At 34.1% G+C, this 24,816-nt stretch overlaps 1 protein-coding gene across 12 annotated transcripts in view; it reads right to left on the reverse strand.

Moving 5' to 3' along the window:
• CDH13 (cadherin 13) overlaps nt 1-24,816 on the reverse strand; it is a 477,794-nt gene that overhangs the window by 205,415 nt on the left and 247,563 nt on the right. Inside the window, exon 6 of one of the 12 annotated variants that reach the window (XM_050713277.1) lies at nt 15,761-15,925. The exons of 10 other annotated variants lie outside the window; for them this stretch is intronic. In XM_050713277.1, the coding sequence (XP_050569234.1) occupies nt 15,908-15,925 (18 nt within the window). In that variant the 3' untranslated portion in view covers nt 15,761-15,907. Of the gene's footprint in view, nt 1-15,760; nt 15,926-17,348; nt 17,376-24,816 lie in introns of those variants that run through there. One more of the 12 variants, XM_050713278.1, reaches the window with a different exon arrangement.

The raw sequence follows: 24,816 nt of genomic DNA on the forward strand, positions 1-24,816 counted from the left end.
CACCATAGCGGGAAAAGCAGGCCAGAAAATTGTGAGGCAGACAGAGGAAAGGTGCCTCATCCTGTGCCAAAAAATCTCACAGAAGTACTGTGTCATTACAAATACTGCTATACCACTGCCTGCCCCAGTCTCAATTATTATGAGACATATATATATACAGACCACTGCTGGCTTTATTTATTAGTTCTCCATTAGTTATATTAGTATCTCCATTAGTTAGAATTAACATTAAGAATACCTATTAGGTTAGTTTATCGTCAGTTCCTAAATGTGGATTGACAACAGAGAAAGCCTCATGGATTTAGGGACCTTTCATACAGGCAATTTTCAGGAAAGAAAACAGAGTTGGCTTTCTCTGGGTCATAAAAGGTAGCAAAGATATTCTCTTCACACTGAAAAGTTACATTCAAAATTTGTTGCAATTACCTAGAACAACTCAGAGAAGACAATAATTTAGACACATTACAATTAAGTTTTCCTGCTATTAAGAATATGAATAAAAATTAGCTGATTATTATATAGCACAAAGAGAGACAAAGATATAAAACCCAAAATACAGTGTTTCTAATAGATATGGATAATTTTATCTCAAGCTACTTGATGACAGTATTAATTACCTCACCAAGGTTGTATGGATGATGGCAAAAAGATAGCAGTTATCTGTAATGGAAGACTTTGGTCTCACATTCAGAATTAGATCCTAGGTGTGAATTAGCCAGCCCTAGCACACCTGCCCTATTACACAAAGTGCTTAAGTTCCTCTCACAGAAAATACAGATCTCATTGCAAAACTTCCATGTTTATCAACATTACTCTCTATAAAGCCTTTAAAGAATTCCATGAATGTAGATTTCACTAAGAAAACTAATTAAAACAGCAACTGAGTCTTCTGTGAATGCTTTTTTTTTTCTATGCAAACAACAATAAGTTGGGCAATGCATAGGCTGTAACCTCATACAGTCTACAAATTGAAGAAAGCAATAGTGCCTGAATTTACAGTAGGAAAAGATTCCAAATGTATATAATTTCATTCTATTGTTATTTTTTTAACATCAGTTAAGAAAAGAATATAGATCAAAGCCAATATCCAAAATAATAATAATAATAATATTTTTTCTTTCAGAACAACTGTAGGGGTTTTAGTATACAGTACATGATTTGAAAGGTTTTCACTTTAATGCATTCTCCAAAACTGTACGTTAAAAAGTAGATGATTTTATGGTAGCATCATTATCCAATTCTACTCAGTAGCATGTCTGAACCATTAAAGTCCAAATGAAGAAGGAAAGCGAATTTTGAAAATAAGTGGGCTCATATGAGTAGTAGATTCCTCAAAAGATCTTTAATTAGTATTTCTTTATATCACACCATAAACTTCGCAATGACATGTCAAACTGTAACAGCGGGTTCAGTTCAGCATTCCCCAAATTAGGTGATTGATCAACCTTAACAATGACCTTGCTAAAATAAAGCTTGCATTGACTTATCTTACACTCCTGAAATTACCCAACAGTTATTTCATACTTTCCACTTTCTTAGCACAACTGCCTCTTAACTGTGTGCATTAATTAAACAAAAATTCCAACAAAACTCAAATTCTGTCTCCCAAAAGAATGACAAAGGATGAATTCTTCATTAGGCAAGTGTCACTTCATCTTCTTTGATCACATTAGATGCAAGGCTTTGGAGATATATTAATAGAAGCTTTGTGAAAAGGAAGAGGAATTTAATATTATAAACAGCCAGAGACTTACTTCTCCCACTTGTTTTAAATGTAGTGCTCTTAATATTTTTAATTGTCATTCACATAAGGAGCACAATTGCAGAGTCATACTATTCTGGTTTGTGACCTGTAAAATAGCAAGTAATTCCAAACAAAGAAACAGGGAATAAATATTTAACTTTATTCTTTCTGAGATTTTACTTTTCTAAATTTCCTGGGACTTGAACCTCATTAAGAAAAACAAAACAAAACTACAGAAACAGTATGTATATGTATTTACTTACTTTACTAGACTTGTAAGAAAGGGTGGGTTAGTTTATTTACTCACACCTGTACAGAGCTCTTCACTGGGGAAGTAAGAGCAAAACAAACTGAAATGACTGGTCTAATCCTTCATAACAAGATCATACATCAACAGAAGGAAAAGGTAAAGCAAAGATGTTTCATGAAATTGTGCTGTGATATATGTTGGAAGTTTGATGTCATTTGATAGCAAAACTTTTTTTTTTTTGCAGGAAGGGCAGGTGTGTCCAGAGAAGCATCAAGAGCAAAGTCATAAAAAAAAAAAAAAAAAAAAAAAAAAAAAAACGAGGGAGGAAAGAGAGAGAGAAAGAATGAACAGAGGTGAGAAAATACAACAAACTGCATTTTCAAAGTTCATAGAGCTGTTACTAATAAAAACCTTTAGCTTTTCAAATCTGAGTTGCAGTTGAACTTGTCCATAGAGGGGTTTACCTATATGTGGCTATAAGTAACAATGAGATTTCCATGTCATTTCAAATGTTTTTCTTTAAGCAAAACCAGCCCAAGCCAAAAAAAGTTTCATTAATTATTGTCTATTTTCCACATTTACTCATAGCATATATTTGTAGTGTGAATATCTTACTGTCTATTCTTCCCTAGAAGTAGGAAGCAAAATGACATTGCTTTTTCCACTTTCCGTTCAGTAAAGGCTGACCTCCAAAAGCACATTGTATGTGAACCTCCCTTTGCCTTGAGATAGCATCAGAAATCCTTCATTTCTCTGAAACAGCTGGCACTGGCCATCCCGAAAAGCCACTACCACTTGGCAGAAAAATCTTCCTCAGTGTCAGTTTGAAAACAAATCTTAAATGATTACACTAGTGATAACGGTACTTGGAGTTTTCCAGGTTCTTTATTCCATACTGGCAGTACCACTGCCTGTCTTCTAGCACCAACACACTGATTTGCAGTTCACTTTACAGAATATGCCTAGAAGATGCTATCAGTGAAAAATGCTCATTGCTGCAAAATGAAGCTAAAATGCTATATATACATTTTAGATTTTTTTAATATAGTAAATTCTTTCATAGCACTAAACTAAGCAATTATGAATTCACTATCTAATTGAATGTGTACACTGTTATGCTATTAGTGTCACAGTAAATGTTTTTTTTTTTTCCCACAGCTGTGCCTCTCTGAATCACAATATTACTAGAAAGGTGCTATTTTCTTGTAGAACTTAAGTCCTGAAATTTTTTCTCTGCTGTCAGCATGAAAAGGTCCCTTTCCTGTGAACAAGATCACAAAACAGGAAAACAGAAAAAAAAAATATAGATAGATGACGATAGCATAAACCTTAGAGAAAAGAATACGTTAAGTATTTATAGAAAATAGATACTTAATCTATGAAGTATCTAAAGTATCTAATAATAGATACTTAATACTAGAGAAAGCTTATATCAAAATGAACTCTGTCTTTTCTACACAGCAACACTAAATCCAATTTCAAATTTTATAAAACTTGCAGCTCATTAAAAAAAATAATAATGTTGTAGAAATTTTCTTGCATGTTAATGAAGAAAAAGAAAATGAAATGGATAAAAATCTGATATTTTACCACCTATTCCTGAGGATAGATTTTAAGCACTAAATGCAAAGCTGGTCATCAAGAAGTAGATGCTATTTTCAATTATTTCTATCAGTTTGGAGCAGACAGAATGTACTCTTGTGAGTTCTTGTAACTTACATTTTAAGATTTCATATTTTTAAGATTTAAATATTTGTAAGAAGCAATTATTTACACATGCCAGATTCTTTCTTATGTTCATGGAATATTTAGTTTTATGTACAAGATCAAACACTAGTAACCAGCAATTTTCAAAGCTTTAGTCCATCTTACACCCTAGATTCACCCCTCATAAAATCCAATCACTTTGATGAATGTCACTGTCTAGGGACACTACAATCCCAACAGTCGAGTTGCATAGGGGAAAACTGGGTTTTACTGGTTAGCTATGCAAAAGTCACAGTGAACAAAGGAATTGGAAGCAGAGAAAGGAAGGTACTGATACTATCACAAAACTCTCTCCTTTGTTGTGGAAACCCTGACCTCAAAATCACTGTCACCATTTTACAAGTGAATGTAAATGAGGTATTAGGTGCTTAAATTGGTCATAACTATCCTGATTAGTTACGATATAACTGATGGGACCAACTGACGCAATATAACAGAGCATTTCAAAAGAAAATCAATTATATGTATAAGATAGGCAAAAGATGGGAGAGGAAACAGATGAAATGATTTCATGAAAACCATACACCAGGCAAAATTTAAATCAAGCTTGCATCCAGGTTTTTTGATCTCCAAATACAAGACTGATAGCGAAATTCTATCTCTTGCTGAGCAAGTGATGTAAAATTAGATTTACAAAGGTTATTAAGCTACCAACATGTGCACAGTGTGATTTTCAAAGTGCATTACAAGACTGGGTAATATATCCTATTAAAATCAAAACACCTTTGAAAGAGCTTTGAAAACCTGATTGTCCTCTCAGTGTCTCATTTTTCCCCCATTAAGCACTTTTCTACAGCTGTATAGACACAAAACAACAACTGAAAATACTTTTGTGTCCTCACAACAGAAAGCTGCTGCACATTTTTAAGGGACTCTCATACACCTACAAAAATAGAATTAAAATTACTTCTGAAACATACTTCGTGTTAAATATTGTCTGGGAGTTATGAAATTAGAACCGCTACTCCAAAAATAACCTCAGTGAGCAAATGAGAAGGACATGCCTCGAATCTGTGGAGCAATACAGCTCTTCAAACAAAGGCATGTGCACCATGTGCACTTCACACAAAGCAAAAGTATTATGGATGATCACATAAAAACTAATTAAAATCTTCCCATATCACAAGAGAACGCATGTTGAGCCCCTTGAAAATGGGGGGGGGAGGGAGGGTAGGGGGATATCAGAATTCACCAAAGCAATCAAGTCTAATCACCAGAAAAAAAAAAAGAAAAAAAAAAGACAAAGAACATAACATTAAAGAAAATCAAAAAAGAGAGGAAATAGGACTGAAATAAAGGATTAAAACAAACTCTGCCAGAATTTTTAGGCTCTACGCTGTACCACCAAAAAAAAAAAAAAAACATATGTAAGAAAAGATGAAAAATGGCTTTGCACTTTTAAATAGCTCCTAGCAGTATTCAGGCACTGTTCACTGTTCTTACTGCTTGAAAATCACTCTAAACAGCATGTAAGAAGTGGCAAGAGTGTAATGAATTTCATCTCTCAGAAGGATTCAAGAAGCAACAGGGTCAGAGAGAGTCCATAACTAATCAGACCAACAACAAAAAGCCAAGATCTAAAAAACTGGGGTGACAAGAAAACTGACTTATTTAGTCATAAGAAATAAAGGCCAGTGTAAATGTCAGGTATATATCACACACATATTTTACTTTGTTATTATTGCTTAAAATATCTGTTCCTACAAATGGGTAGGAAAAGGTTTTAGAAGTCAAGGATCACTCAACTGCTACCCACCTAATATACGTGAAACTAGGTTTCTCTATCTCAAAGCAACAAAACAGGCTTACAAGAGCACCTGTAGGAGCTGCACTGGAGGGCACCCAGCATGCTGCTGCCTTGCTGCCCAGCTTCCTGGCTCTGTCAGTGTTTGTGGGATGATGTCTCTTCTTCTTCACACTGTCAGTTTTCAAGTGATAAACTGCAGCCATGAGTCCTTAAAAACCCTAACTAAGAAGGGAGTAAGTGTGCTTGGCCTCTAAGTGTCACCAAAGAGAAAAAACTTGGTAAGTTAGAAGCAAGATTTTCCCAGTGAACTTTTTTTTTTCTTCTGAGAAATTTGCTTATTCTGCAAATAAAATTGCTCCTCTCTTCAAAATTTAAAACAGTATCAGCATATCTTATACAGTATTTGCCACACCTTTGCAAGATGGAATTGTGTTGTCTTTTTAAATTTCACCTTCTTAAAGGTTAGTCTGTAGAAATCAGATCAAGAGAACTAGATGAAATTTCTTTGTATCTATAAGATTTAGATGACTGTACTGCAAAGCATAAGAGTCATATGTTATGAAACCCTTTCAAACTGCATATCAAAAAAAAAACAACAAAACAAAACAAAAACAAAAACTTCACAGAGAGTCATTGCTGTGAAATGTTGTATTATAATGCAAAACATCTGCCAGTCCCTTTCGCAGCACCCTGACTGCCATCATAAGGAACTCTTAAGCATCCTGTGTCTGCACATATACAGTCAATTTCAGTATTTTTTATTTTTTTTTTACTCCTCTGCTAAATCTCATTCAACTTGTCTGGCAGCCTCTCATCTACTCAATGCACCTGCACTAGCAACCAGATCCTGCCTGTTTGACCACAGAGCTGAACGAGTTTCCACAGAGCACAGATCTCCTCCCTCACCACATTCTTTCCTGGTAAATGTTGTATGCTTTGCTGACTCTTTCTGCTAAGCTGAAGATAATATATTTCAATGCTGATGATAAAAGTTTGGGTGTTGGAAATGCCATCTACATGATTTGCTATCTACTCTATGTTTGGTTACATAAATCATGTAAAAGTAAATATATTGAAATTCCTCAAAATCATCATAAGAGGTTGTATACTCTGTTACATTAGGAATGCTGAATTTTGACATCTGATTGGTTAAATATATCACGGGAGTATTCACAGTGAGCACTCTCCTTTCATTTCCCTCCTGTATTCTTTGCCTGGCCTTAGCAGTTACAATGATATACGAGCACTGAAGTTAACAAAACACTGTTTATCTTTTCCTGTTATTCTGAACTAAATGAGTTTTTGCTGATTTTGTCTACAGTCAGCTTTATTGAATTTCACATAATGCCAGGTTGTTTTTTCCAAGAGGATGTCTATGGCAGATACTTTTATAATTCAGACAGTTGATCTTCCTGGTAATATCTAAATGGATTAGCACATCCCAGATGACAAATATTTAGCAGCTTCTCTGTTTCAAGTAAAACAGCGTAGCTGTTTCTTCTACTTTGCCAAAAATGGCAAGGTATGTATTTCATATAAAGAAGAAAGGAAATACCTGAATGATTTCCACGTTATTTTAGTGGAGATGTTGGCAGATACATACATAATAAAAGATATGCCAAGGGCAGCCTGATCTGAAATAAAATGTTGTTTCTAATTACCTGTTTTCTCTCTCTAAACCTAATCTTTGTAACTTAACATGTTGGACCATCTTTCTACATTAATTGTCAATAAGAAAGATTTAGTCAATGAGCCTCAGATTAGCTAAATTAACACAGTAATGGTCCCTTTGAGCAGCCAAACAGTTCTAATGTAGTTCCCAAATGATCAACAAGGGTCTGTTACACAGTGACACATCAAAAGACAGAATTTATTTCATGTACATCTATTTTTATTGCTTACATTTAGCCCAGGAACTCTGTGCAATGCTTCACTGGTCTTCAACTCTGATGACAGCATCATCTGGTCAAACTATTAATCCTAAAGTATAATTACTAGTACCAGTGCATCTTCCTGGACTTTTTTTTTTTTTGTGTGTGTGTGTTTGGTTTTGGATATCTCAGTCTCTCAGTCAGCTGAGATACCCAACCCAACTCTGAACATTGGGTACGTTAATAAAGGCGTCCTTTTGGTAAACTATCTGCTCTATCAGCACCGTCCCTTAATTCTGAACTTTCACTTGATATTTTATAACATCAGGTAAAATATGTTGAACAGCAGATCCTGTGTTAGTACTACATCTTCATAAAGATAGATTGCAAAATAAATCTAAAGACCTCTAACCTATTACCCTTCACTACTTTTCAGTACTTTTTCTGTGCTATACTTCTATGCCTATTCTGTTTTTGGATTTAAACTAGACCTCCCTTTTTCTCTCCCTTATGCTTTTCCTAAACTACAAATTATGACAACACCATGTTGAGATTTCCCAAATTCCAACACTCATAATGTACTTTTTTTTTTTAAAGTGTAAGAATACAACACTAAAACATTTTTTTCGAGGAAAATGATTATGTTGCAGATTGTATTTTTTACACTGCTTGATGCAACTGAAAAAGACATACGCATAGTACAAGAACACTTACATATTGACAAAAGGAGAATTGGAAAGTCATTGTGCAATTGGAAAGTGCATGTTATTGCAACAAAAACAAAGCCTGGATATAGTCAGTCACAAAAAATCATGAAATGCCTTTTGCACCAAAACTGCAAACACAAAAGGCCTCTCTGAACTATCACAATCAGCAAGACTTTTTTTTCTTGTACCCTCAAAGTAAATGATCATAAAAGGAATAAGCATACAGAGCTCATTACAGAAGCCTGTTGCAGTGAAGTTTGCTTCTCCTATTGCAATGCTGTAACTGAAACAAGAAAAGTAACCAGTGTAGATACTCAATTAACAGAACACCAGGAGTGAATTAGATTTATAGCAAATATAAAATAATGCCCTATTATGTACTAATAACATTAAATAAAGGCAACTGTAATTTCCAAGAAACAAGTTTACCACAATAGAACTGGAAAATTGAATGCACAGTAGAAATCTTCCATTTTTCTGGCCTGTTTAAATCTACTGAGGTACAGCATTTTTTGCAAGACTTAGATGACCTAGAACAGGAGGCCCTTGTACAGACCCGCTGAAGTTTATGCTCCAAAGTAACATTATGAGTTCTTGCATAGACTTATTCAACCTTCCTTTATATAGTGCCAAAGTGGCATTGCAGTCACAAAGTGATGAGCATTCATCCTGTGGCTATTTTACTCCATTTACTCCCTTTGAACCTAGCTGCATCAATTCAGGGACTGTACAGCACAGTACAGACCTTTTCTAAAAATAACAGGCCTGTGTATGTTAAAATCTGAACTTGGAAAAAAAAAAAGAGATATTTCAACAGTACAATATGATTTTCATTAAATGTATTTATTATACATGTCTACATATATTCTATATGTATCTATTTAATTATAGCTTAGAAGCGTCACCATTGTTACTAATATCATGGCTGGTAGCCTCAGTGAGTATAAATAATTTCTCACCATGCAAGTTCCTGACTAAAAGCAGAAAAATAAGATTGCACCTAGTATTCTTCCCCATAATCTGACATCATCTGTGACTAGGTCTAATCTTGTCTCTATTCCACTGTTACTATATCCTTCTAGTTTTTAAGTTAATGCATGCAACACACAATAGGACTTGACTGTAGAAAACAAACAAAAAACAAGTAGTTACAGACAGCATAAAGGTTCTTCTTCATTCAGTTTTGCCACACCACCAAGAAGTGTTCTCCTTTGACTTGGCAAAGTCACTTTTTGTCAATATATTGCTGGTTGAAATATAAAATAATTTCTTTTATTTAGAGTAACTTATTTATAAATCCATCACTATTAAGTAAGTTGCTAGCTCAATGCAAAACACATAAAGAACCTCAGTCCAATCAATACCAAGAGTGTGATTTTTGAGCTCCAATCAGTAGCAATCAGTCAGCCATACCGACTCTATCGAAGAGTGTAAAACTATTCTGTTTGCAATTGAAGTGTCTTGCAGAACTGGAGGTTTGTCATTATGACACAAAATAAATATTATAGCATCTGGATAAAAAATGTGCCTAAAACTGTAAAGCAACCATATCTGTAAAGGAGTATGATATCTTAAGAAACATGGAACAAACAATACATCGCTTTTTCTTGCCATGTAAAAAGGTGTTCAGTAAACACAGATAATGAAGACACTAATGAAAAAAAATGCTGAAAGAATTGATGTCACAGAGATGAGTTTATGTTTTGGAAGAAACCCAATGGGAATGCAGAATCAGCCTACAAAAACAACTTAAAATTGTTAGATCTACCTAGGAAAGCAGTAAGATCTCCAAATATTTTCTCAAATGTAAAGTAGGCCAAGAATAATTATTTTAGAGGCTCTCTGTTCCACTTTATGTCAAACAAGGGAATGAAAATAAAAGAAAATGTCCTAGCAAGGTGGTTGATGCCTCAAACCTGTCAGTGTTCAGGAGGCATTTGGACAATGCCTTTAATAAAATGGTTTAAATTTTGGTTAGTCCTGAAATGATCAGACAGCTGGACTCAATGGTCTTTGTAGGTCCCTTCCAACTGAACTATTCTATTCTATAATAAACTCTCCAGTAGGTTGTTAATTTTTATGTATGTTCAATATTTTACAAATACGGTTGTGTCTCACAATCTTTCAAATTCAAAACCAAGGCTGCAGGATCATGTAACTGTTCATTAGGTGGCACTATATCTTCTTCTACAAATACCTTACATGACTTTAAATGGACACGGCTGAGAGAGAGATGAGTGGACTGAATTTGGTCACCTGCCCTAATTTTACTACACACACTGCTTAAAAAGAATTACTCCGTATGAGAAGAAAAATGAGCTTCACACTAACGAATTCAAAGAAAGTGGAAACTTTAACCACAGCAAACATGCCTGACAGAAATGTGTGTTAAATAATCAGACCCTCATTTCTCCCTCTAAAAGGTCAAATAAATAAGCATGTCTGTAGATTGCCTCTTTAGCAAGGAACCAAATTTGTACAAGACCAACATTCTCCTGCAGGGAAAAAAAAAAAAAAAAAAAAAAAAAGAGAGAGAAGGATGCACTGTCTGTTTAGTAGAATGCTGGAGAAAATCTTATAAAAATGCATACTACTAAACACAATATTCATACCTCATCAAACCCTGACATGTTCTGGAATATGCTAGTGCCAGACTGTGTCACTTCAACTGAGTTTGACAGCAGGTAAATTACATTGTGCAAGAGTTTAACTAAAATGAAGTTGCTCACCAAAACTATCTTGATCTAGATAGGATATTCAATGTTAGAAAAATATTCTATTATTAATGAAACAACAGAAAGAAAACTGACATTAAGTTTATTTTTCTGCTTTACGTTCTGCTTTAACTAGCAGAAGGTCATAGAAAGCAGAAACGAATAAATTTGTGGAAACTTTTTTTTTTTTAATCTTTTTCTCCTCTCTCTTTTCGGAACCACATTTATCATTTAAAATTATCCATCAAAAACTGTAATTGAATGCCTTTCAGCCCTTAGATTTTGAATACAGCTTTGAATAGCTGTGCTGACTGATCGCTTCAATCACATGGCATTGCTGGTACACTCTGACTTGACCTTCCCAATAAACATTTAAAGGACTGGAATAAGTCACTTCCAGATCAAAGCTTCATGAAAGCATATGGTAGTATGACTATCCTATCCAATAGCATGACTATTATTTTCATCTATAAATATTCATATGAATACTAAGTTTCTTAAATTCAGATTACTAGAAAACAGCTGCACGAGCAACCACTACTGTCATCACAGCAAACCTAGTGTTTGCTATACAAATACATGTTTGACCTTCCATATAGCTAATTTGGGCCTTTTTGGATTACTTAATATCCACATAATATTTAGTAATAGATGCATTTAGATAAATTAACGGACAATCCAGTAAGTTAGAAATAGGCTCACATTCAAAGATATCACGCAAAAACCTATTTCCAGTTGCCAGCAGCTGCAAAGACCTCCTTCTGCCCCCCTAAATTTGTTTTATAGGTGATTATATTGCTGGAAATGTTTTAAAACTGCTAGCTACTTTAAAATAATAATAATAATAAATTATAATAGACAAAATTAGTAAAAGCAGCAAGTTCTTAACTGTAATGCTATTATTGTAAGTCCTTTTATAGTTAATTACTTTTTCAATAGTTTTTATTTTTAGTCTCTTACTGCTTTTATTATTGATGTTGATTCAACATAAACCAACTCTGTCACACTTCAGTATTTTCTGAAGAATGCAAACTATCTATGCTTCTGTGATCTTGTTGCTGTAGCTTTGTATCTTGATCACAAGAAGTAAGATTAGTGAATAATATGACACTTGGTCAGCCTGCAGGTATGCAGCTAGAAAGGAACAGTATTTTTAAAATCCTCCCACAGAGAGCAACTTAATACCAGTGTTGTTGTTACTTTTTTTTTTTTTTATGTTGTTGTTGTTGTTTTTGTCACACAGTAGACATGGCTATTTTTTTCTTGTCATAATGAAACCTTTATTTGTATAAGTTAGTATGTTACTATCTAGAGATCAAGAGGCCTAATAAAAGCTGTATCATAGTCAAAGAATGACAAGAGTATGGGAATTTTCCATTTACCAATGTGATGAAAAATAGCCTAAGAAATATTTCTCTAATTTTCATTCAACTTTCACGTCACACATTCTGTGACTTAAGAATTTTTAGTTTCCCTTACCAAGCCAGCTTTCTGCACACACCTGTTCCCTTCAGGTAAATCTGTATACAATTATCAGTAACATTTCTTAGACTTATTTCTTGTTCCTTCTACCAACAACCACAAAAGCTCATTTACCTTATGCAGAATGTAATTAGTTGGTATCGTATTTATTTGACAGCTTTCTCATTTTCTCAGTACTACGTAATTTGACAGGGACCATTACAGATCCGTAACTAGTCTTTCAGAATGACTTTCACAAGGTTAGCTCACTTATTAATTGACCCTTGGTAATGGTAATTTAAGAAGCATATTAATCTCATCTGTCAGTTCTACCACATACTAGATGTATAAAATAATTTGTCTTTTGCAAGGAGCCTTGCAACAGAAATGAAGTGTCTAAATTTTTAATTAATATGCATTTTCTTTCAACAAATGAGATTGGAGCGAAAGGAGACTTCTTTTCAGTGGTTTTCTTTATTCTGCTTTAAAGCTCCTGCATTTTGTTATTATGTAGATAAACGCTATTTCACCAGTCAATAAAGCCTACGATCTAAATAATCTTCTACAAAGGACATTCTGTTATTCTCAACACAGATCCCCAAAACTTAAAAATGTGTGAACAAAGCATTCACCACTTCAACACCAGTGTTACTTATTATTGCATATACTGATTAAAGGTTTCTTGTACTTAAGGAGATTTAATTCACTAAGAATATTAAACAAAAGATTACTATTTAGAAATTGAAAAACGTCAACCAGTATCAGATCCTTGAAGTTGTAATCTTTTTAAATCTGGTTTTCTAATGCATCATATGTTAAGCAGAGCCTGCAGTTTAGCTCTAAGAAAGGGTTATATAAAATTCTTAATCCAAAGTACTAGTACGGGCTATGGGTAAGTTCTCATTTATTTCATTCATTTAGTAAATAATGGGAACATCTAACAGCAGGGGAAGGGAGAGAAGAACTATGTAAAAAAAAAAAAAAAAAAAAAAAAAAAAAGCTGTGCCCTTAGCATGTGTTTGTCTGCACTTTGTAACACGCGGATGAAGCGCGGTTCTCCACACTCCAAAAAGGCACAATGCACACAGTTCTCACTAAGGTTAGCACAGGTTTGAGGTGGAACAGTAATCCTACAGTCTTCCTTTAAAAGCAGAGAAGTCAAGAAAGTACAAGGTAAAAGGTGAGGTCTTCCTCCACCCTGTTTCTACGTCTGCTTTTGTGTCCAAAGAATTAAGAGACTTTCCGAAGGATAGCTTCACAAAGAGGAGACCCGTATGCTGTAAATCCAGGAAGACTGTACCAAGAAGACAAGTCAAGCCAATATTTGTGCGCTACCTTACAATCTTTTACAGAGATAGCTATGTTTTACTTCATACTTACAGTAGATTGCTACCGTTACCACGTAACAGCAATGCAAAATCCTCTCTGCTCTACAGGATATAAAGCTATTACTAATACCAGAGACTTTACTATGTAGACACCTTGCAAAATTAAGCACGGACGACAGGCCATAGCAATCAGTGTGTTCCACAGCATAGTCAAGGAGGGCCTTCAGGAAACAGGAAAATCTGGAGGTTGCTGAAGGTGGCTAATTGCCCCAGGTGATTGCATTCAAGTCCTGTGGCTGGGGGTCATGGACTCAACACTATGAAAATCCACCTCCCCGGTGCTTGTTTTCTAGGGAAGGAATGGGAAGCAAATGTAGATGACACTATACTAATTTCCCACAGGACTCCCCATGTGACTTATTTCCCACTAATGAAGACTATCTATTATTTAGATTAACTCAGCTTCAAAGTGGAGTAACAGATGTAAGACCAAATTGTTACCAAACATATTGATAAATGTTACCATGCTTAAACTCCCATTGGTTCCACATGAATTCAGATCAGGACAGCAATTTCTCAAGAAGCAATCACTTGTATGTTTAGAAAATGAAATAAATATTTTATATAAATGCATGATAAAAGATATAAGCAATAATACTAAGAAATGCTGTTTTAGCGAAGTTTATCCTACTGGAATATTCAAGCTATTAATAATTTTGATTATTAAAATCTAGAGGCAGCTAGGCCAAAAACCACAGCTCTGTCTTTACAGAATTTTACAGGTATGTGATTATCTCTTTCCTCACAGACATCATGCTGGATTTTGTTGGCATGTATTTCAGGCACTTAAAAAATTGCTAACCATCTTATTTATTGGCTATATCATCACAATGTCTCCCCCACTGTTATAGTCTACCGAATAAATACGTATTCAAGCAATATTTAGAAAAAAAAAAAAAAAAACACAAATTACGCACTTGACAGAATACGGTGTCTCCTTCAGAATCATTAGTGTCAATCATATGAGTACAATTTTAAGTGCTGTTGAAATTCATGCTACTTAAACAATTGATCATCATATGGAACCAATCCAATCCTAATACAGCCATAAGTATATACAGTACCAGCAACTCATCTCCCACAGTAGCATCTGTATTTTTAACAATATAGTAAGAATGTACTAGAAAAACAATGCCTATCTATTCACTCATAATTAACACAAGCAACTCAATTTCTTAGTTTTTAACTTTTTGAACTTTGGAAACTATGATTTTTGATGAAGACAACAGATTTTAGCATACACAAAGAATGCTCCTTCAAGAAAGGATATGGACCCTGTATTCAGATGACAGAAGTCAGGAAAATCAAACCAGACTGTCAAATTGTTAATAAAAGTATCTTATCTTACTGCCTGAGATTCCTAGAATTCAGTGACATCAGCTGAACTGCATTGATTTTTGCCAGCTGAACATTTGCATCTCATTTGAAGATCTGAGTCTAAAATGTTTCTGAAGACTTGTTAATGTCACAGAACTTGTTACAGAGAGCAAGCTTTCCACTCTGTGGCATTGTATGCTCCTACCAGCTTATAATACAGCAGCAAAGATTAGAGATGACCTCGACCATGTATTACACTTCTCCACTGTTATTACAAGATTGGCAAACTACACTGTAATCAGTAACACTTCTGCTGCTGAAAGAGTTATTGACAGCTGGAGTATCCTGCCTGTTACCATTTTTGACAGTAAGTGGAGAAACTAACCAAATCATCAAACCAAACACATTCTTAACACTTTTCTTTATAACTTCTAAATCCCTAACATCCATACTGTATCTTCAACTAAGTTACTCTAGATTGGTATCTGTAATAAAGAAAAGAAAAATGAATAAATTGAAGGGAGGAAGAACTCCTGGACTTTCAGTGAAATCACTTTCATACATTGAAAGGTTTCTGTGAGTAACAAAAAGCATACTTTGCTGTTTGTTCATTTTTTTATATTCTGTAGTGGTTATTGTTATTTTCTGATGATTACTCACCTTTTATATTTGACAGGAAACCCATGTGCCCAAACAACTTACTTCACTTCATATTAGAGAGAGTAATGCAAACAGAGTACAAAAAGACAAACAATAAAAGTACTCACGCACACACACACACCCTGCTGATTAAGTGTTTAATTTCTGGTTGAATAAAGTAGGAACATTTAAGTACAAGAGGCAAAATCTCTTGAAAAAAGGCTGCTTCTGCAACTCAGAAAACAAAAACGTCCTATATGCTTCCTACAAAAGGTTGACATGCTGTAGGGATATCCGTCATCTTAGTGGTTCTCATAAAGCTGTAAAAAAAAAAAAAACACCTTTATACTCGGTTTTGCAGATCTAAGGGGATTGTATTGCACTTTATTAAAACCTTAATTAATATGAAGGGAATCCATAGTTGCAAACTTGTACACGTCCTCACTAGGATAAATAATTATTCACAATAGTATGACACATGGTGTTAGTGTCCAAACAACAGGAGTACAGAGTCAGGGGTGGGCCAATCTGGGAGATCTACAGAGCCAAAAGTCGATGCTGAGGACCTGACACCTGTGCTCCACACCTCTCCCACTAACCTCCCTCTGATGATGAGCATTTGCAGCTCAAGTATGGAAAGTTCTTTGAACTACATCTTCCAGTTTGCTTTCATTCAAAAGGACTCCAGGTCAGGATCTCCAAACCTATTGGGAGGATTCATTTCAGAACATCCCTCCTGATCTGAACTAAAAGCTAATGAAAAGAGACTCAGATTAACTTCACAGTCTCACCTACCTAGTCATTCTGCAACTTGTGCACTTTCCTCAAAGTCCCGTGCAACTTGTCACCAGCTTTACCTCCGCTGGCAGATCCAGTTCTGGATAATGCCTGTTGATGACCTCACTTACTCATATTAAAAGACAAACTTGTGGTATGAAACATTTGCATCCTTTCTAAAGAGTAGTTATGGAGGAAGCGTCACACATAAGGAAGTTGTTTGTCCTTCATGGAGGTGAAACTCCAATCAAAAATAGGCTGTTATGTAGACAGGGCCTAATTTATGGCTTCCCTTTATAGCCAGAATGAAAGGAGCCCCCACAAGAACCTGAATATTGAACTTTATCTGTGTGCAAGTCAGAATTCAGGCTTTTAATATTCATTTTGCTTTTCTGTTTTTAAAATTTTCCAAGACAAAAAAATAAAAATAAAATAATTGAACACTTTTTTTTTCATACAAAATGTACATACTGAATAGACATTAGCTGACATGAAAAAAGAAAGAAAAAGAGGAAGAGTACACAACACAACTACATAAATCTTTTATGAGAATGGAAGCTTCAGGAAGATGTAAAAATCAGCATAGAATATACCTAGATTAAATGGAATTATCAGTTATGCTGTCTGAAAATGAAGTGGGTACAAGTCTGATAGGCCTGCAGTTGCAATCCTATAGGTTGCTTGGTAATGGGCATTGAAAAATAAGTCTAAAAATCTGTTAAACATCTTCTGCAGGTTGCAGAATAAGGCTGTTTCAAGATACCTATTGTAATGAAATGTTTAATAATAGTTTTATCTTTTATTGGAATATGGAAGTGCTGTGCATATATGCAGAGATTAAAAATGAATAGGGCAGAGAATGGGATAAGCAGGGAAAAGGGACAGATTTGTAAAAACCCAACCATGACTTTCTAATGAGCCAAGCCAATTTTGTAAACTAACCTTTAAAATGCAAATTGCACTCATTCCTTCAGTATACTGTCAGCACAGAATCTAAAAATGTAAAGAACAACATTTCTAAAGAGTGCTGACTAAATTCTATGCTCTCTATTTTCACATTATTTCACCTTATTGCTGCTTATTATTTCTATTATGGTAATAGCAGGAATAAATTGAGATGCTTACTGGGATGAGCAGCGTATAAACTAAACTATGTGGTTAGAGACAGGCCCCAATGTGTAAGCTCAAAATCTAAATTTAAGATACCCTCGCAACTGTGAAGAAGACATCACAGTGTTGTTACTTAAATTAAAATACAATCTCTGTGGCAAATTTTGCTGTAATCCTTCAGAAGCAAACTATGCTGTACCACCTGGACACTGTGCCAAGATTTAAGCTGGGAAGAATGAATGTTGAAAATCTTAATACTATCAACTAAATCCTTTGTAGATCTCATGGATGGCTTTTCCTAGATCCTGATAGATCTTTACGTAGGTATTTCATCATCAACATGGGAAACGCTAAAGGCAAGTTAGCTAAAAGTGAACCATCACAACATATAAATTAATCAATAATTGAAAGACCCGAAGAGAACTTGGAAGTAGCATCACTCTCCCGCAGCTTCAGAAATTCAAAACTAGCACTACCCTCAAAATCTAATGATTACTTCACCTACAAAAATTTCTGTGATATTAGCTACAAGTCTAGCAATGGCCAGACATCAGAAAAGAGAAACAATTAAAGGCATATGATGATGGCAGCACAAGAGCAAATAACAATAAAAAAAATATATATATATACATATATATATATACACCTTTATTTTGGACAGTCAGGGAAGTTTCTAACCAGAGCAACAAGGGTCTGAATCAGCTTTTTAATGGGAACTTGAGTGTACAAAAACCAGAGTGATGATGGAGTTGGATCAGTTTATGCAACAAACTGTAATGAGATGAATCATCATATATGAGATCCCTTTCAGTGCCTTTTCTAAGGCCTAGGATCCTTCTGGGGTTCTTCTCACTCTTTCTATACTTTCCCTTCCTTTTGGCAAAGAGGTGGTAGAACACAGGGAAAATGCAAAATGAGTTCATGCTCCTTTTCATCTTTTTTTTTTCTTTCTTTTTTTTTTTGTTGATGTTACATTTGAAGAAGAAAACTATTGTTCAACATATTCTGGCCACCATCATGGTCAATGATTGACTCTGAATACTTTGCTCTAGACAGCTCTTCTCCTTTTTCCACTGTCAGTTTTTTAATTTCAGTGAAATTCCTGTATATTACAAATGCAGAAAATTTGCTATAAGTGGTAGTGGTAGTTAAAACACAAATACCATAAGTCTTTTCAAAATTAATGAAAACGAATAGCTAAAATGACCAAATGCCAATTGTACTCACTGAAAGCAGTAACAAAGCCAGCTCGGACTGCAGTAAATCAGGATTTAACCTTGTGTATCCAATCTGAAAATACTCAGTTTACTATATTTTGCTTGTACCATATGGAATGTAGATATAAAAACTTCACTCCCACTCCAGAGCAATCAGCCTTGACTACAGCCACACCTAACATCTTTGCACAAACAGATGGCAAGTCTCTTAATATTTCATGGCACTGCCCCTCATAATTATGGCTTTTGCACAAATAAACAAATCACACATTACACAGCACTTTCCATCTCACAATAAAATAAATAAATGGTAACATTTAACAGAAGTTAAGTAGATAGAGCAGAAAATTAGGATTTTTTATTTTTTAATATACAACATACATTTACAGCCTACATAAATTTGGTGACTTTTCCATATAAAGCCTTTGGAGAATGTGCTTTTTACATTATAAATGTATAATTGAATGATAATTATTAAAGTAATAGCTATAACGTCTAATGCACTATTTGTTAACACTTGGTAATTGACCCCTTAGATTGTTTAACACTCTCACTTCACTAAGGTTATTTAATTATAAATGGAATCTATTATCTAGTATTAAGCAGCATATCAAGTATCATTATCTGATTAGTGAAGAGTGATTATTTACAAAAAAATTAGATAGTATTTCAATGAACAAGATAAATATTTAAGGCATACATGTATGTTCTGCAAATTAAGCTTAAGCAAAGCTAAAGGTCTATCCAAATAGGCACAAGTAATTGGACAGTATAATAGCAAACCACTCACTAATTCTGATAACTTTTCCCTTTCAACTGACTTCAAAGATATTAAACAATTTTCCAATCAAAAGCCATTTTCCTTTAAATTTAAGATTTTACCATGATTTGAAGAAATGAAACTCGAGATGAAGAACCAGATTCATCTTTCAATATTATCTATGAATTCATCTCTCTCAGCTATGAATTATATAGAATATAATCCAAAGACCATACAAGCCAAGGGAAGTCATTCTTTTTGTATTATTTTGCTACATCATTTGCTAATCTAAATCCCATTGAAAACACTGGAGTCTCCCTAGTGACATGCTGAATTTGTTTTATAGTCTTGCTTCGTCAAAACAAGCAGCCACAGGAAAACGGACAGAATTCTTGAGGTAAGAACTGGAGATTCTTATCATCAATGACACTGCCATTTGGAACTGCAAAAGTCAATTAATGTAAACAGCCATTTTACATCACCTCATGTATCTTTCTGTTCTATAGAGTATCCATATGGAAGGACCCTTTACAAGACTTCTGTGTAATTTCCTCAAGTTCTTCACATAGCCTTGGTATATTCTGACCTGTCGTGAGTGCCACTGATTTAAAAACTTTCTGTTTAAACCCTAAGAAACACTTCTAAAAGGGCAAGAGAAGTAAAATCGGGTTCCAGAATGGAAATTTCTAGACAGGGAAAGCTACTATATGGACTACTATATCTTTTATGGTGTTGCTCGCCTACTCCCCTCTTTTCCTTTACTAACCACAGAATAAAAATAGGAATCTATGAAAATGCCTCTTGCCAGAAAGCCTCAACTATCTTTGAAGTTCTTCAGCAACAGTAGCACTCAAAGCTATTGTTACAGTATGACACACACACACATTTTCTTTTCAGAGTGAAAGAAAGTAGGTCTCTCTAAAACAAGCTGTGAGTAATTACTTCTTGAGGTCCTATTCATAAAAAAAACATCTGTTTTATAGTCAGGTCACATTTATTCCGCATATGTTTTTGTGTGCAATTCAAGTTATTTATTCTATTCACAAAGAGGGAAAAGAATATTCTTTTCCTAGTAAAGACCAGAACATTTCTGGGGTCAGGTGAATGCTCCTTTACTCTCTTAGTAAAAAGTAACAAAAATTACAGGGAAAAATTTAGTATCAGAATAGCTTTGTGAGCTACCTGCTAATTGAAGCACCATGGTTCATGAGCACATGAGCACGTTTCACCCCTATTCAATGGCTCATCTCAGGATCACCAGCTACTGAGCTCTTGTTGCTAAGAAACACTACTCAGTTATATTTGAAATATATATTATGAAAAGGTGCTGCTTTTCTTTGGGAAATGAATGTGTTGCCAGATTGACAGGCATGGAAACAGGCTGAGCAGTATGCATTGCTTCTTTCAGTGTTCCACAACATAGCCAACCATGCTACCTGATTGATGTGTTTAAAAATGTGAAATGCCTGTTCAGTTGTCATCAGTATGCTAAGACAGCTAAAAGCGTACTGCACCAATTAGATTCAGCCTTTATTATAAAGATATTTATTCACATTAAGCTAGAAACTGAAACTCAGAATCATCATCTAAGAAAATAATGAATTAATACATAACTATGAAATACACATAAACATATATCATATCTCTGTGTATATACACACACTTATATGAGCTAGTAATAACATGCTGCTTCTGTTTTGGAGCAGACTTACACTCACAATTTCCTCACTGAAGAAAATTATTTCAGTAGGACCATACTGTTGCCTCCAACGACAAAGAATTTAAATGATGCATTCACACCTTCCTCTCCCCTTAAGCAAGCCTCTTTGGCTTTTATCAGCAATGAAGTATGCATAACTGCAGATGAATATTAAAGTAAAAGCACAGTTTGTTGAAAGACTTAAGTTCTCCTAGGTGTAAATAAGCAAACGAATATATAAATTCATAATCTCTTAAAGAGCTTCTCTTGACTCTAAGATTTCAAGACTACATTGCAATTTCTGCTATGAGATTACTTTTTGTCAGCACATTGATTGTAGTCATAAACCACACTCATCAGAAACGGTTAATCTTAAAAAGACACACAAGTTGAATCTCTTTTCAACAATGCATTAAGCTACTACTCATTGAAATACAATTGAAAAATAAGACAATCATCTTTTCAACTCAACTGAATCCCTCTAAAATTAATTTTTTTTTTTTTGCAAGAATTTTGTATTCATTTTCTTGTGGACTATCAAATATCTTGTCCTTCAGTTGCAACAAAAGTTGGTAGGTCAACAACCTTAATTTACCATATTGTGGTAACTCCTAAGGTATTAACATTTATAAGAAGCCTTTTCCAATGGAAAGTTATTCAGCACATTACCTTTTTAAATAATAATTAGGGCTGAATTGCTACCCTCATGAGCTAGTGATGTCTTTGGTAATTCAGAAGATATGATAACTGCTAGATCCTATTATGCTGAATGTTACTGCAGAACCTGTATACCCTAAGTACATTTGATTCAATTTTCAGCTCATAGGAGGCTGCTTCATATTATGTAGTGACAGAGCAATAAGTTCTGTCAAAGAGTTGCATATATTTAGGTGCTAAAATCAGGAACATTCACTGGCACTGTATGATATAATATCTTCTGTGATGCTCTTCAAATAATGGGGGTTTGAACAAAATGAATGTTCTGAAGAATAACAGTACCAGAAAATGGAGTTAGAATTTGCTGTCATAAGCAAATTTTAACATAAGTGAAATAAATTTTCAATTGATGCAAAGAGTCATTCTAACTTCCTCAATCTTCTCTTGAAACTGTGGTTCTGCTTCTATGATGCATCAATGACCCTTTACAGCAGTTTCACAATGTGAAAGAAGATAAGAGCGGCCATGAAAATAATTTAGATTTAATTTAGGAATACTTAACATTACCCTGTCATGTGAAGTCGTTTCTTTTTAAACTATGATGTCTATCAAATTCCTTGCTGATATGATACAAGGCCATGAAAAAAATGTCTACAAATTCTCATTTAATATACACCTCAGATATTTTCATTCCAAAATATGTATGTTTTCCTGTAAACTTACATGGATCAAGTACGGAAAAATATAACTGGAAACAAAAAACAAATACATTGCATCAAAAGCTCTAAACTATTAAGAAATCACTTTTGCTATTCTTAGGGAAAAAAAAAAAGCAATGGCACAAAATTATGGCCTGTTTATTTCAAGTCGTGTCAGAACAATACCAGTGTTTGAAGGAAAAAAATATTATTGTGCCAATGAACACACCAACATTTGCTGTATTCTGCAAGCATATCCTGTCAGTAAATGCACAAAAAAAACCCTTGAAATGATATTCTTTCTTTCTCCTTGCAACATATAGATCTTTTTCTACCAAATAATTCAGCATTTCATATTGCAGTAACCAACTTATGGAAGGCAGAAAAGATTAACTTGTAAAATTTTATGCGTATTTTTTATTTCAGTGTTACTAATTCTCGGAATTATGATCTTCCCATTCAGGCCCACAGGGTCCGCATGTTTGTTCTGTTTGTTTGATTTTTATGCAAATAGGTAAAGGTGATCAAAAACAAACAGTTGTTCAAAAGAAAATGAATTTAAAAAATACAATAAGGGAAAGAATTTAAAACTTTCTAAATACTTACTGCCACTGACTTAAACCTGCTTTTTTAAAATTTCAAAATATGATCATTGTTGTATACATTTTTATTTATTCAAATAAGATTATATAAAGTGAAAAGGCAGAATAAAATAATTATCAGATTGCTTTATGCTCAAAACATTGAAAACTATTAGGATATGAATACTAGCATGAGGCTAGATGATGTATTAATCTAACTGAGGCTAGATTCTGTAAATATACAGTTTTCATATTTTTCAGGTAGACAAAATTTGAAATGAAACTATTTCTCTAAAAATAAAATATAATTTTAAGCTTTAAAAATACATTTCAAAGAAGTGCTTCACTTGAAAGGTCTACTTGGAATATAGTATTTGAGTTTCCAAATCACACTTCTGAAAAAAAGTAAAAGTACCGTTTCCCATAGAAAATGTATATTTTGCATTCAAATCTCCAAATATCCAACTAACCCACTAATCTTGGCTGAGCTTTCCCTCAACCACTAGGATAAGGCATAAACAGGCATTTCTGGGGAAGTTATTGACATGTAAAAGTAAATTTTATTAATATTGTGAACAATCTTGTACATGAAATAAATTCTATCTCAAGTAGTTGATAACTCAACCAGAGTTGGGTGAATCAAGTCATGAAAGAACAATCAACTTTAAATGATGCCATCTAGAACCACTACAGTAATTAAAATAAAAAAAAAAATCACCAAACTAGATTCCAAAGAAGTTTGTACAGTTAGACAAGAAGTACCTGATTCAAGGTTAAACCTCTATTTAAAATATTTAAGTTAATCAGACTTTGACTGCAGAAGTAGTTATGTCCAGTTGGAAAGACAAGAATCTTTTACTCTCTGTTGAGCTAACTTTAATGTCTGTCTTCTCTGCGCATACACACAGTACCATATGTTTGTTCATCAAATTCTCCTCTTTCAACCATACAACATGTAACCAGAACTATTGATTTCTTTACCATAAAAAGTGTATATATAATTCTAGCAATTTGCTCCTCAATTTAGTAAGAAATAATGCATGAAAATGTGAAATCTTCTACATCACTCAGGTTTGTACGATTTTGGAATGCCTCAAAAAATAAAACCTCTTGGATAATACGTTGTCTCAGTTTCCTATTTCCATCCAACGTATAGGGATATACAGTTTTCTTGTGCCAACTTAATCCACGCCTTAAACTTTGATTCCCCTTCTTCTTTTCTCTTCCACAAGTACAACTAAACTTCCTAAAATTCATCAACTGAACTTTCTTTAATCACTCTATATTTATGTTTGAATGAAATTCCCTTCAAATAAAAGATATCCACTGTGCAGTTTCAACAAAAGCTCAGCATGTTAATGAGGTTACCTAATGAGCTTAAAATGGTTAGCTTTGGTACAAAAGATAAGACTTGCTGAGATATATCTCAGCACACTTACCAAATAAACGATTTCGTATTGCAGTACAGTTTATTTTCAAGATAAATATATATACATATATATACACATTTAGACAGAAAGAGAGTTCACCAGAACTTCCAAACCAAGAACAAAATAATAATAAAAAAAATATCCCCAAGCTGAAATAAACTGATTATTGTCAAAGTCTATGTTCTTACAACCTACAAAGTAATAACCTGGGATTTCAACAGGGGATGCAACATCAGGGCTCCAGTCCCCAGCTGCTTTTAAGGCTGCAAGCAAAACACACAT

This window comes from Cygnus atratus, chromosome 12, assembly GCF_013377495.2.
Source record: "Cygnus atratus isolate AKBS03 ecotype Queensland, Australia chromosome 12, CAtr_DNAZoo_HiC_assembly, whole genome shotgun sequence".
Classification (NCBI taxonomy): Eukaryota; Metazoa; Chordata; class Aves; order Anseriformes; family Anatidae; genus Cygnus; species Cygnus atratus.